Raw genomic sequence first — 15265 nt, 5'->3', positions numbered from 1 at the left:
TGTACACAATGCAGCTGCAGTTCAGCTGTAATAAGACATTCTGGACAACCCCTTTAAGATTTGCATAAAACCAGAAAACCCCTTTAAATTTGCTATAAAACTGTTTCACTTTTAAAGGGGTTATCCAGAATTCTAAAATTGACAACCAGTGGGGTTCGCCACCCCCCCCCACCCCACCCCTGTTGTCAGCTCATCATACAGCGCCATGCATTCAGTAGTGGCTGTGCTGGGTATTGCAGCTTTGTCCCTTTAAATGTACAAAGAACTCTACACATTAAATAACAAACCTAACGTGAGGGTCTTAAGATTTTATTGGCATTAACCCTTTATGCAGGCTGAACTGCACTGTCAAATTCATGGAAACCATCAAGTCTACACGGGGCGGTCTCCTTATTGGTCATTACTAGAGGCGAAGAGAGAAGTGACTGGTTACATCAATATCCTACACACAACCTTCCCCTGGATCATCTCATCTGCTGCCCCAAAAGTCCTGCTAAACACAAAAATACCAACAACCGCCCCCCCATATAAAGATGGCGACACAAGCCGCATATTAACTTATATTGCTAATTCCAAAATATTAACTGCTCTCCCCGCCTCCGCAAACGAAAAAGGGCCAGTGCCAAATCCCTCCATCCTCCCCAGACAGGGCAATGTGGATGAGAAAAGTGGCCAGGAAGGAGGAGAGAGAACAGCAAGGAGGGCTTGTATCCAGAGGCTTCTCCGCACCACCGCCGGCGATCCTTAGGACTTGACAGGCTGAATGGACAGCAGGCTGCCAAATTTAAAGTGCTGAATTACAGGAAACTTCTCCAGGCACTGCAAGAGAAAAGGGACAGTCCTAATGAGAGGACGCAGCCATATAGAGACACACAGCAGGCAAGGAAGAGCAGGCAGTCACGAGGCACGTGCAGAATGAAGTCATGTGTCTACATCCTGCATTATACTCCAGAGCTGCACTCACTATTCTGCTGGTGCAGTCACTGTGTACATACATTACATTACTGATCCTGTACTGATCCTGAGTTACATCCTGTATTATACTCCAGAGCTGCACTCACTATTCTGCTGGTGCAGTCACTGTGTACATACATCACTGATCCTGTACTGATCCTGAGTTACATCCTGTATTATACCCCAGAGCTGCACTCACTATTCTGCTGGTGCAGTCATTGTGTACATACATTACATTACTGATCCTGAGTTACATCCTGTATTATACTCCAGAGCTGCACTCACTATTCTGCTGGTGTAGTCACTGTGTACATACATTACATTACTTATCCTGTACTGACCCTGAGTTACATCCTGTATTATACTCCAGAGCTGTGCTCACTATTCTGCTGGTGCAGTCACTGTGTATATACATTACATTACTGATCCTGTACAGATCCTGAGTTACATCCTGTATTATACTCCAGAGCTGCACTCACTATTCTGCTGGTGCAGTCATTGTGTACATACATTACATTACTGATCCTGAGTTACATCCTGTATTATACTCCAGAGCTGCACTCACTATTCTGCTGGTGTAGTCACTGTGTACATACATTACATTACTTATCCTGTACTGACCCTGAGTTACATCCTGTATTATACTCCAGAGCTGTGCTCACTATTCTGCTGGTGCAGTCACTGTGTACATACATTACTCATCCTGAGTTACGTCCTGTATTATACTCCAGAGCTGTAAGCACAGCATTACTGATTATCCTCAGTCATCAAGCTTGTTGTCAGATACCCTTTATACTGTAGTCAGACATCAGATTAAATTGGTCGTGTGATTTCTGCACTGACTATCCAGGACGTCTGCCATGGACCTGAACTGTGACCTGTAGGGGTCCGGCGCGAGGATGAGCGCCGCTGTCACTCAGCTGAGGTGCTTTTCTGTGCAGATCTCCTGAGGATTACCAGATTACATCCATGTGAACATACCCCTAAACAGCTCATTCTGTAAAGCTTTCACTTCCTAGATACTGAACAAGCAAGGGGTGCTGGGAGATCTAAGCGCTGAAGCCCACATATTTATGAATGCAGTCCCAGATACGGATCAGGATCAGTACCAGGTAACACATCCATTATCTCTATGGTTTGGAGTCACTAGGATGACGGTGTGAATTGCACGTACAGCAATGTGTTATCAGGCAGCGGCTGCGGAGGTGATGGAGGCTGCGGAGGTGATGGAGGCAGCGGAGGTGATGGAGGCAGCGGAGGTGATGGAGGCAGCGGAGGTGATGGAGGCTGCGGAGGTGATGGAGGCTGCGGAGGTGATGGAGGCTGCGGTGCTCTGCACAGGATGAGGAGGGGAGGGCGCGGACTCTGTGTGTGAGCTCTCTGTCTCTGCAGGAAGTTTACCACTAAGGAAGTTTCCACATGTGTGTGTGGGAAGAGACCAGGACAGCACAGCTGCACTCCCCAACCCACCGGGCAATAAATGCCATTAACGCTTCAGCTGCTGGCGGCCCCCCATCTGCAATGCATTATCAGCCTGCGGCACATCCAGGGCGAGCATTTCCTGCTGGATGGAAAGAGATTAGTGGCTTCTCAGCCATTGTCAGCATTTCTGCTTGCAGTCAGTGAATGGATACAATCGTTGTTGAATATTGGTGAAACACAGGCGCAGGGTTTGTTAAATGGTTACTCCTAAAAATAATTTACTGATTGAGTCCGGGATCCTGACAAAGCTACGCATGCTCCGCCGCCACGCCATGTACGGTCTATGGGTCTGCAGAAAACCGCCAAGCACAGCGCTCCCATAGGCCATGAATGGAGCGGAGGTGGAGCAGGCTACACTCAGGAGGGCCGATACTCAGGAGGTCGGACCACGAGCAATCCGTAAGCTATCCTCTGTCCAATGCATAGGGGACAGCTTATGATTTCAAGAAAATCCCTCTAGCAATGACCCCACAGCTGTGTAGGAAGAGATTGGCTGTGGGCGAATGTGCAATACCGGTTGCGGCCACTATGCAGATGATAGCGCTGTGCTGTGCAGCCCACAACAGATCACATCCAGCTGCCACTGGAACCAGGAGCAGCTGACGGGCAGGGGGGTTCCTGGTGTCACACCCCCACCAATCTGGTATTCATGACCTATCATAAGGAGTATTAAAATACAGGACAAGCCCCCTTAAAACTTTAACACAGTTTAGATGTATACCACCTGAAGCGGTGGATTTTAGCAGGACTGGCTGACCATCTAATGTGTATGGGGGGGCCCTCCCGCTGACCATCTAATGTGTATGGGGGGGGGGCCTCCCATCTCTCCCCCTATAGCAGATATTGGTGTACATGAGGATCGGGCATCTAGATTTCATCCGGCCCGTCCATTTATTCACAAATCGGCACCAAAATCTGCGCGCTGTAAGCTGATTTTGGGGCAGATTTTCCACTGATTTCACTCTACGCCACTAATATAGGGCCAAAATCTGCAGTACATAAAATCCGCACAATGCTTTCATTTTCCAGCAGAATTTTTTTTCTGCTACATGTACATGGGGAGTTTTAAATACCTCACCCCCCCCTCCAAATCTGCAGCAAATTCCAAAGGTGTGAACATGGCCTAAAAAAAATCTACAAAATCGTGAAAATTTTCTGTGCAGAATAGATATAATTTTTTTTCTTTATAGCTCCCGGAGATGAGCGTCACCCCTGCCGCTAATCATGAGCGAGGCTCGCTGGTCCCGCAGTCCATAGCACCAGACTTTGCTTGCTCCGGATCTTAGTTGCAGGCATGCAGCTGCCGGTCCCGCTGATGTCATGAGGGAGGCTGGGGGGGGGGGGTAGAGATCAGGCCGCCTGGAATTCCAGCCAGGGTGAAAGTTCACTTCTCTTCCCAGAGACTGGTGGGCCTGGTGGAGGCTGAGCAAACACCAGAGCGGCTCCAGAGCTAAAAGGGCTGCGCTGTCCTCCTGCAGCAGACGGGGAGCTCATGTGCTGGTGTGAGGGGAACACACATCAAGAGATGAAAGGAAGAGGCCGATCAGTTTGTACTGACACACATGGGTGCAGTGTGCTGCTCTGCAATAATAATGTGAAGCAGCTCCTGCTTGCAAATCAATACCACACCTCCTTATAGTGCCAGGAAAGCCGGCGCGAGCAGAGCCCTCACACCGCCACATGCTGCTCTGCAGTGACGACTAATAAGCCACGGATACAACCGGCGCTGTGTGACATATTTTTAGGGTGACCATGGCAGATGACTCATCCCGGGCTGCCCGAGCGAGGAGGCGACGCTGAAAATAAGAAATGTGACCGATCGGCTGAATATCATCTGCTTCACACACAGCTCCAAACGGGTGTCAACTGCAGAGCTGTAAAAAAAGATTATAAGGGGGTCTGCAGTGCTCCCCGTCCCCCTCCCGTGCGGTCTGCTTCTGTTCTCACCAACACTTGCCATGTAAAGAATTCACAAACAGTTCTACAACTGTGTTTTGTCAATAGATTCTATGTGTCTCCATGGTAACAGACTACAAACAACCCCCCCTGTAGTCAGATCTTCAGTCATGCGTTAGAGTGCTTTCACATTGCGTTCATTGGCCCTGTCGGAGCTTATGTCCGAACCCACTCCCCCCCCCCCCCCCCGCAAAATGGGATTCGGACGTATGTGCCAACGAGGCCACAGACTATAATGGTGTCGACAGAGCGCAGTCTCCCTACGTCTGAGTGTCCGCCTCCTGTAGACCTGAAGAAGATGCACAACACAGCACACATTCACTCTGCCAGCACCATTATAGTCTATGGCCCCGTCGGCACATACGTCTGAATCCCATTTTGCAGGGGGGTTCCATTGATCGTACGCAGCCTTCACATTTCTGTCGCTGACGCGTTAATCGTACGAGAGCCCACGGCCATGAGCCATTATGATTTCAACCAGAAATGAATCATTAGGTAAAATGTAAGAAGGAGCAATCGTTTCACCTGACTGATCACAGATCGTCATCACCCGACGTTACTGAACGTGTATGGCCAGGATGAACCACTGTAACATCTAATATGGACCAACGCGTCCGGTTGTACTCGCATAATGAGTCTTCATTCTTGGCCCAACTACGAAACTACTTTTATTTAAAGTGCACGACTACCTTAAAGGGGTTGTCTCATGCCCTTTCTTTAAGAGCACAGCAATCCTCTGCCTCCCAGCCTCCTGCTTGCCGGCTTGTGGTGCGCTCCTGAGAATTGGTAATTGGAGCCGTCATCATGGAGGGGAAAAGTGGTGGTGAAGGTGGCCGGATCCAGCCCAGGTGCAGAGCAGCGCTTACAAGCTGTATTACAAAGATCTTGCAAGTGCTGTACTTTTTGCCTAGGAAATCGACCACCTCTGATTGACTGCAGAGGTGGCCGTAATCTACGTAACAAGCTGTAAACTTCAGACTTTTTTTTTTTTTTTTTTTTAATAAGAAGTTGCTTGCTTTTACAAATACTTGACCCATTTAAGAAGACGAGTAAACCCCTTTACTGGGATACAGACGCCCAGCAATTACTTGTAATCTATGGAGAAACTCCCTGCAGCTCCCCTACTGGGGAAATAAAGAATTACATAGCGCCTATAGAGATCAATGGGCTGTACACGGATGTGCTGGGCTCCTGCAGAGCCATGAACAGCCCCTCGATCTTTTAGGGGATTATTGGATTCATATATATATAATTGTACATATAATTGTGTTAATCTCTGCAGCAGCGACTAACGCCCAGGTGCCCCCCACCCCGACACTGCTCAGGTAGACCCCGATGTTTCTGCCCGCACCTGGCCTCTGTATAACATCGAGAGACAACCGGGAACAGAGCTTTCTTAGCAGGAAGGAGACAGCGCAGACTTCCAAGAGACTGGCTCCCAGATTACAGAGGTATGTGGGTGGAACCGAGCACAGGATGTGGAGCCGGCAGCAGCGGAGGGGGGAGCGGAGGAAGGACTGATTCACAGCTCCAGGAACTTTTCACCTCAGTAATTCTATTCAGTACATGTGCTCACCCCTTTCACGGGTTAACAAGCAAGCCTGTGGTAACAGGACCTAGATACATTAACCCCTGCTGCACTGAGAAATGCATGGATCTCCTGCCACCCCCCTCTGTGCATTATCATCCTAGTGGGAGGCCAGAAAACCAAAGCTGCTCGAATATGGAAACATGTCCGCCTGGGAGCGGCATTATCTTTGTGTGAGTGATGGGCCGTCACCCCGTCCTCTGGAGATAAGCGGCTCTGACACACAGAACCTTCCGCTATCCTTCATTTATCCTAGAGATCAGCGGCGCAAGATTGGCTCTAATCTGCGCTCACAGCAGCACATTGCACCACTCCCATATACCGTAATATGGCGGACATAGGTTTTTACATATCGTAGCATTTGGTTTCCTTGTGGTCAGAGAAAACCACACTGTAAACCGCACAAATATCTCTGCGGACGAGCCTGATACTGCAAAGAACATGGGGCAGTAATGTGCGCACGTGTGGGGGGGGAGCGGTAATGTGCGCGCGTGGGGGGCGGTAATGTGCGCACGTGTGTGGGGGGGGGGGAGCAGTAATGTGCGCACGTGTGGGGGGGGGGAGCGGTAATGTGCGCGCGTGGGGGGCGGTAATGTGCGCACGTGTGTGGGGGGAAGCGGTAATGTGAGCGCGTGGGGGGCGGTAATGTGCGCACGTGTGTGGGGGGGGAGCAGTAATGTGCGCGCGTGGGGGGCGGTAATGTGCGCACGTGTGTGGGGGGGAAGCGGTAATGTGCGCGCGTGGGGGGCGGTAATGTGCGCACGTGTGTGGGGGGGGGAGCAGTAATGTGCGCGCGTGGGGGGCGGTAATGTGCGCACGTGTGTGGGGGGGAGCGGTAATGTGCGCACGGAGGTTGAAGGCGAAAATGTGCGCACGGGGGGCAGTAATGTGTGCATTTCCTGCTGTCATCTGCTTTGCAACAGTGCAGTAAAGCAGCAGGATGCAGCCTTCAGGTATCCAAGCACATTCTCTACTGAAATACTCTGTGCTGCTGGAGGATTCTCCCCCACCTTGCAGTTTTTATTTCACGGCCTGTGAAGCTGTATGACACAGACACAGTTCCCAAATCAACCATCCGATGCACAGTAAATATTGTGTTTGGGCGCCATTGGTTAGCACGGTATTTGCTCGGCTTGGGACGGTTCCCGTGCCAATTGTGCCGCCCATACCCAATGTCAGATTGGGCAGGAGAGTTTGCCGGGACAACCCCTTTAAGCTGCTAGGATGGAAAGTGTGTTCCAATATGGCGGTAATTAATTAGGATCCGACTAGTTCGATTTAAGCACCTGATCTTTTTGTTTTCAGGGAAGACAAGTCAATGACAGACACCTCTGGCAGCGGCTTATATTCCCTGCGAGCAAAAAGGATGTCTCCATCTCCCCGCTGAGCGCTGGGAAGAGGGGGCTATTCTGCGGCGGCTTCAGGACTCTCACCTCTGCCTTGTACATGCGGATCAGGCCCTGGTTGACTTTCGCCCACGTCGGGACGGCGCTGATGTTCCAGAGCTGGTTGGAGTGTTCTGCGAAGGGGCCGGTCTTCATCTGGAAGAGAAATAATCATCAGATCCAACCCAAATGTAATTATTTCTACTGACACCATTAGAAAGAGCCGAGACCCCTATAAAGTGCAGGAATGAAAAGGCTGCTGCCTTCAGGGCTGCAATACCAGTAATAATGGCAGCTTACTGGATATGTCATACACCGGACCCCCCATATCAACTGCAGACAGGGGCCACTGTCATGAGATAACCTCTTTAATACACACAATTTCCCTGCAATCAATAGGATTCTGCTCCTCTAAAGCCCGTGTCCACCTCTGCCATTATAGTGGGGACAAAAAAAAATGGTACAATTGATCTATTATAATTTTGTGTATACAGCTCCTATGCAGGTCTATGTGTCTCCATGGTGGCAGACTACAAACAAACCCTGCATGTAGTCTGTGCAGTCTACTCCTTTCTGTTTCATTTTTCCACTTTGTGCAGGCTGCAGACGGAGCAACAACCATGGAGACGGGTAGGTCTGAATGGGTGCTGTATACACAAAACGGTAGCAGATTTTTAATCAAAACTAAGTTTGGGAAGTTGCGTTAATTTTTTTTTTCTGTGATGGATAGGATATGTTGAGGTTTTGGATATGTGCAGCACGGCTCCTCACCCCCATTGTTGAAAGTTATTATTAATATTCCTGAAACTTGGCGGATGATGTCATTCTCTAATCGTCCCCTGGGGTGCGCCATCCACCCCTTAACGCTACTCTATAACTTTGATTTGCCCTTTTAATGAACCAAACTACTTCAGCCAATCTGATTGACTCCCTAGTAAAATCAGGGGTGCTGGAGGAACCTTAGCTGGAAAGTAATGTCATCGGCGCCGCTCACCTCTTGACCAATGCGGAAGCAAGTGGAGCAAGAATAATCCTTTATAAAAATTATATGAAAAAAAACAGCGCCACTCTATAGTCTATGTGTTGTATAACAGCCCCGCCTGATTACAGCTCGTCACCTCTCCTGTTATTCCTCCTAGAAATTTATAGATAAATGGACAACTGGGCGTTACCAGCTGTGGGGTGTGTCACTATACACATTGACATTGTCCAATCATCACTGACTTATAGGATCACGCCCCTTTCCCTCTAATAACGGCTATGGTGTCAATTCCTACATTTCCAGGAAGAGTAATAGAGGAACGACACAAAGCTAAGATGTGAGGACAAAGATCAGGTCGTCACAATATCGGAACAGTGCAATACCACACACAGTCCAAGGGGTGGCGCTGCTTTTATAACAATGCAGATATTTTTTCCTAATCCTATAGGGTCATTGTGGGATGCTGGAGGCGTATTCTCAGTACCGGTGGCTTTATTTTCTGTGATTAATGAGGATGGGGGGCACGCAGCAAGGACATCGCCGGTGGACGTGATGCCCGGCCACATGTGGTTGTAAACAATGACGCTTCCGCTTTAATAGAAAAAAAAAAAAAAGACAAAAAACGGGAACGGAAAAATAAAAAAAATAAAATAATAAAAAAAAAAAATCCAGGGAGAGATGATGAGAGACGGCAGGAGAAAAAGCGGCTGAGACATCACATGATGGAGAGAGGGAGAGAGCGCCAATCCTGCAGTAACCTCGGGGGGATTGTATGAGTCAGAGGAGCCATATTGAGCAGGAAATTACTCACAGGCTCTGCGTTCCTGACTCTGCTCTCCCCAGAGAATGAGCCTTTTGTAAATGGTTCCTCAGTCAGTAAGAGGAGGGGGCCGCGGGATAGATGAGAGCAGCCCCTTCCTGTCAGTTCCTTCCCTTCCAGCAGAAATCCGAGCCCTCCCTTTCTCCAAGAGAAGGGGAAAAAAAAAAATCTCCTCCAAATTTAGAAGGGCAGATTGAAGCGGAGCCTGAGCAGGCAGAGCAGAGCGCGCCGTACAATGCTCTGCGCCTTTCAATTACCGCTCGTCTCTCGCTCTCGTTAAGTCGGCATCGCTCATTCCCAACTTCTCTGATCTCATCCTTTGTGGCGGATGCTGCGCTTTTATTAACCCTCTAAGCTCCATCGTCAGCAAGGACCGGTGATGGTGCAGAGCGTTTATTCCGTAACACCCTTTTGGTACCCCAGATGTGCGGGGGAGATACAGCCTACATGTAATATATATATTAAAGGGGGTGTCAAGGAATCGGAAAGTTTAGCCTTACAGCAGGCAATGGGATAAAAAATATACTCAATCCCCCGCTGCTCCAGCGCTGACGCTCCGGGGGGGTCCCTGCTGGTCTTTGTTTACTCGTCCTGCAGTTATGACATCACGTAAATCCATGTGACCGCTGCAGCCAATCACTGCTGATTGGCTGGAAGTGCAAAAAATGCTAAAGTTCCAAAGGAATTTAAATATTGTTGTTTTTGTTTTTTTTAAATTCCGGACAATCCCTTTAAATGACTTTCTGTTACTTCTCTGTTGCTACACCTATACCGCGGCGCTGTACACAGATCGTAATCACTCACATCAGGCCCTGGACTGTCTAATTTCACTATTTAACCTACTGAGGATTGTCCAAGACTTAACGATACATGATCTATCCATGGAATAGGACCTCCATATGAGATCGGTGGGGGTCCCAGTGATAGATGAGAATTGGTAACTGCTTTTTTAGGCTGGAATACCCCTTTAAGTTAATCACAGAGTGTCCAATCAACAGCAGATGAGATTAGCAGCAAGAGTTCACTTTCCTTGCAGCGCCACCACAGGAGAAAGGAAGCATTACACCATTCCCATTGTAGTGTATAGAGGGTCCGGGTCCTCCAGGGTGACACTTTGTAGCCGCTGCGGCTACTAGATTTCTATCTGTATCAGACTACCTACATGGAAGTAGGAAAACTGTGATATAGGCATTAATGGACAAAAAAAAAGAGGGGACCATAATTAAGGGCTCAATTTGGCAGCAATCAATAGAACTGGCAGAGAGTAAATGCAATATTATACAGGAATTCCTAAATACTTTCCCGAATACATAACCTCCGAGCCACCAGTTTATTTTACTTTTATATGGAAATCTACCAGTGCACGGAGAAAATTTCCATTACAGAGCAGCAAGGAATACGGCCTGGTCTGCAGCTGCCATATAGTGCTCCGGGCAGGCGATCCTCTGTCATGTCATCGCCAGACAGCGCCGACCCCAGGGACGCAGGCGGTATACCTGCCTCCATAGGGACAGTCTGTGCTCCAAGAGCTCCGGAAATACTGACTTATTGTATCACAGGGGCTGCAGCCCCAAGTGACCCCGCAATCTCTACTTAATATTCTGGATCCCCTTTAGGGTAGGGGTGGACTACAAGTCCCAGCATGCAATTACTACATTGCGCTCAGCCTCACCCACCCGGCGGAGTTCCCCGCAGTCTTACGACATGTGAAATGAAAGTGTTAACCTTTAACCATGTGGGTGCAGTGTACAGAGCGGCTCCGCTGCAGCACCAGCCTGTTCTTCAACTACACATTAAATAGACCACACTCATCTATTAATCCCCCACCGGTGCTCCTGTGACCCCACCGCACGCCCCTCCGGACCCTAATGCTACAGCTAAACACTAGGTGCTGCGGTCATTTGCTGAACCTACCGGCATGACCGCTGCAGCCACTCTTTCCAACCCCTGAAGGATAAAATACACTTTAGTAATCGTTTATTTACGGGGGTCCTCAGCCTTGTGCCGGCCATCTTTATTCCTCGGACTGTGCTGATGTCTAACTCTGTTCTCCCCAGACCACCGACAAGACGGCACGAGTGCATGTAACCAGTAGAGACCCTGTGTAATATAGGATATAAGAGCTGAGTGCTGTATATTCAGCCCTGATCCAATATTCAGACATGTAGACCGGCGCGGACTGTCTGCTTCCGGGCTATCACCCTGCCGATCCCGCTACACCGACCCAAGGACCACAGTCTTTAATGGAGTCACTTCCTGGGCTCTGAAAGGTGTTTTTTGGCCATACTGCTCACCTGGGTAATAAATAGGATGCACTCCAGAAACATATAATCCTTGTGATTCTCATTCACCACCTTGTCGTCCACAAAATGCCTGGGCTCCAGGGTGGAATGATCTGCAGAAACAATGATCGTAGGTTACACACCAGCCTCCGGGTCTAGGGGCGACTACGTGTACGATCTCCGGCTCAGGGACGTCAGACGTAGCCATGTTCTACAACGATGGACTTTTTACCTACAAGCTGCGCGCTGCCCCATATAAAAGGCAGAAACTGGAAGTCGTCCAGGCCCCAGACCCCTTGGCTGCCTGCAGGCTCCATCCTGTACGTTTTCTGCAGTTTCCTCATGACCTCGAGGTAACTGTGGAGTAGAAAAAGAAAGTCTTCGTCATAATGCACCATGTTCAGCACCATAAAGCCCCAGCAAAAAGGGCAGTCCTACGTAAACCTCATCTAGTGGGAGCCCAGATAAAAGAATCACTACTTACCTGCACCATCCCCTCCGCTCCAGCGTCGCTGCTTTGATGATGATGTCACTTACAATGGCCGTGACCGCTGCAGTCCATCACTGAGCAGCGGTGACCCTTGCATGCACAGCACGTGATTGACTGCAGTAGTCAAGTGACCAATGGATGAGATGTCATCGCTGCAGGTCCGGCGACAATCACAAGAATTGGGAGGAGGGGTAGGGCGCTGGAGAAGAGACTGACTGATCAGGTAACCCCTGGAAGGACATTGTTCTCAGTTATAAGCCATGTCATGGTGTGAAATCAATGTAGTGTCTTTCAATGGGAGTCCTAAAAGATGTCGGCCCCCCATGATCTCCAGGACCTTTATGAGACATATGTGCCTCAGAGCTTACAATCTATCTGCAAAGAGAAAACCAGGGAAGGAATGGTAGAGATCATATTGTGCAACCTGGACCCTGAAGAGTGAGGAGGGGGCACCAACTAGTATCCAGGGGGTCTGAGGCTCTGAATAGGCGTTTTACATCACAGACTATATGCAATAAGGCACCAACTAGATATTGCCCATCTCTCACCGGTCAAACACCTTGAAGACGATGGCAAGTTGGTCATCCGCCTGCAGGACCCTTATCTTACACAGGCAAAACAGGAAGGCGGCAAAGGCGGCTTCATGTCCTAAGGAAAAGACAGAAGGTGTGAGGATGGCGGCCTCCAAACTGCGGCTCCTGAAAGCTACAACACCCGGCGTGTACGGACTGATGGGATCCCACTCACCAGACAGGGCAGGGTGGGATATATCCATATACCTTTTTTTTTTTTCAACTTTATAGACTATTATGTTGCTTGGTACAAGTCTTTTTTTATATGGAAGCTTAAGGGTGACACAGTACAACGCAGGCATCGGGTGAATACGCCAAAGGATAGGGCACAAGACAAGGGGGTATAAAAAAAAAAAAAAAAAAAAAAGTAAAATAAAATGCACAAAATAATGACAAAAGTAATATTACGTGCAATTGCAGTTCAGGCCAGTAGGAGGCAGCGGTGACAATAGATGGAGAATCTGCCCAGGACTGTAGAGATATGGACTCCTCGGGCTGAAGGAGACGGCCTGACTCCATCTATGCCCGATTCACACTCGTGGTATCCCTCGCCGGCCACCAGGATGTATTTCCCGGCCTCAGACGTGAGGCTCCTAGATGACCCTCATGGCGTCCTTTCCTGGCCGCCATGTTGTACGCGTGCAGGGCTCGCTGCCCATCGGCCACCTCACTCATCGACCACCTTTCCTGCCTCTCCAGCTTCCTTCCCATTCCTGTCCCCCTCCCAAAACTTCTAGTTCCTGAGCCTCAAATAGCACCTTTTAATGGTCTTTAACCCCATCCCAGCTACCAGATGGCATTAGAGGATGCGCAGCGTCACTACGACCGCCCGGACCCTACTCCATGCTCCTATGTTATACCATGGGATACTGAGGAGATTGGGGAAGCGATCTAACAGGAAAGGGCTTGCGATAAAATATAACCCTGGGAAGGGTTAAAAAAATAAAGTATAGAAAGACTGATTACGGGGGTGACGGACGGACGCGGCTGCACTGCACCGGAGAGATGTGCGGCTGCGTACGTGAGAGGAGCTGCATGCTGCGCGCACATTGCTCCGCAGCCCCGGGAACACGTGCGCCTCATGCTGTCACCCCATGGACTTACCAGACACAAACCGTTTTAGAGTGACTAACAGAGAACAAGAAATGATGTAAGGGAGAGGGGGGAAAACCTGACAGCACAGGAAGAAGTGGGCTCCAGCGCCGAGAAAAGCACCGCAGGCTCCGAGCGAGCACTGCCGCAGCAACAGGGCACCCTAGTGGCACCATGCGGAATGGCAGGCAACTTTCATTTCGGAGCCTGTGCCGTGCCGTGGGCATCGTTTGGGTTTTGTTCAGTGACAACGCTGATGAAAAATGACCCCATTTTACAGATACTCATTTGCATAAACGTTTGCACCGATCTAAAGGGAACGTGCAAAGCGTCGCAGCATTAACACGGAAGCTTCATCCTCCTTCACGGTTATGTCCTATAGGGGGCGTTTTGCAGCTGCAGGTGGGAGTTACCTGTGCCGTAGTCAATACGGGTTGCGTTCCCCACAGATTCCTTCAGATAGACGGCCACCTCCGGCACCGCCGCACTCAGATGCGGAGGGATCACCGTGGAAACGAGATTCTCAGCTTCCTAAGTGAAAGATTCTGGCGTTAGACATGTGCGTTATATCTCATGGGCAGGGTGGGAATACAGGTTCTGGGGTACAGGGATCTAAGAAGCACCCAATGTCATATGTACCCCATGGAGGATGCACAGCAAGTAGGAGTATGAGGATATACACATGGAGGATGCACAGCATGTGGTAGTATGAGGATATACACATGGAGGATGCACAGCATGTGGTAGTATGAGGATATACACATGGAGGATGCACAGCATGTGGCAGTATGAAGATATACACATGGAGGATGCACAGCATGTGGTAGTATGAGGATATACACATGGAGGATGCACAGCAAGTAGGAGTATGAAGATATACACATGGAGGATGCACAGCATGTGGCAGTATGAGGATATACACATGGAGGATGCACAGCATGTGGTAGTATGAGGATATACACATGGAGGATGCACAGCATGTGGTAGTATGAGGATATACACATGGAGGATGCACAGCATGTGGCAGTATGAAGATATACACATGGAGGATGCACAGCAAGTAGTAGTATGAAGATATACACATGGAGGATGCACAGCATGTGGTAGTATGAGGATATACACATGGAGGATGCACAGCATGTGGTAGTATGAGGATATACACATGGAGGATGCACAGCATGTGGTAGTATGAGGATATACACATGGAGGATGCACAGCATGTGGCAGTATGAGGATATACACATGGAGGATGCACAGCAAGTAGGAGTATGAAGATATACACATGGAGGATGCACAGCATGTGGCAGTATGAAGATATACACATGGAGGATGCACGGCAAGTAGTAGTATGAAGATATACACATGGAGGATGCACAGCATGTGGCAGTATGAAGATATACACATGGAGGATGCACGGCAAGTAGTAGTATGAAGATATACACATGGAGGATGCACAGCATGTGGCAGTATGAAGATATACACATGGAGGATGCACAGCATGTGGTAGTATGAAGATATACACGTGGAGGATGCACAGCATGTGGCAGTATGAAGATATACACATGGAGGATGCACAGCATGTGGCAGTATGAAGATATACACATGGAGGATGCACAGCATGTGGCAGTATGAAGATATACACATGGAGGATGCACAGCATGT

General features: G+C 49.1%; 1 protein-coding gene across 1 annotated transcript in view; it reads right to left on the bottom strand.

Annotated features, from left to right (window-relative positions):
• Positions 1–293: 293 nt before the first annotated feature.
• Positions 294–15265, bottom strand: part of PTPA (protein phosphatase 2 phosphatase activator) — a 30882-nt gene continuing 15910 nt past the window's right edge. The window contains exons 5-10 of the mRNA XM_073640081.1: positions 14017–14134; positions 12488–12587; positions 11682–11806; positions 11462–11562; positions 7414–7521; positions 294–819 (exon numbers count right to left, since the gene is read on the bottom strand). Of these exons, the coding sequence (XP_073496182.1) occupies positions 745–819; positions 7414–7521; positions 11462–11562; positions 11682–11806; positions 12488–12587; positions 14017–14134 (627 nt within the window). The 3' untranslated portion in view covers positions 294–744. The remainder of the gene's footprint in view (positions 820–7413; positions 7522–11461; positions 11563–11681; positions 11807–12487; positions 12588–14016; positions 14135–15265) is intronic.

The sequence above is a fragment of the Phyllobates terribilis genome, unplaced genomic scaffold, assembly GCF_046119375.1.
Source record: "Phyllobates terribilis strain yellow unplaced genomic scaffold, ASM4611937v1 Scaffold_7__3_contigs__length_470593459, whole genome shotgun sequence".
Lineage (NCBI taxonomy): Eukaryota > Metazoa > Chordata > Amphibia > Anura > Dendrobatidae > Phyllobates > Phyllobates terribilis.
Note: the sequence above shows the minus strand (reverse complement) of the source record. Positions and strands in the feature narration are given on the sequence as shown.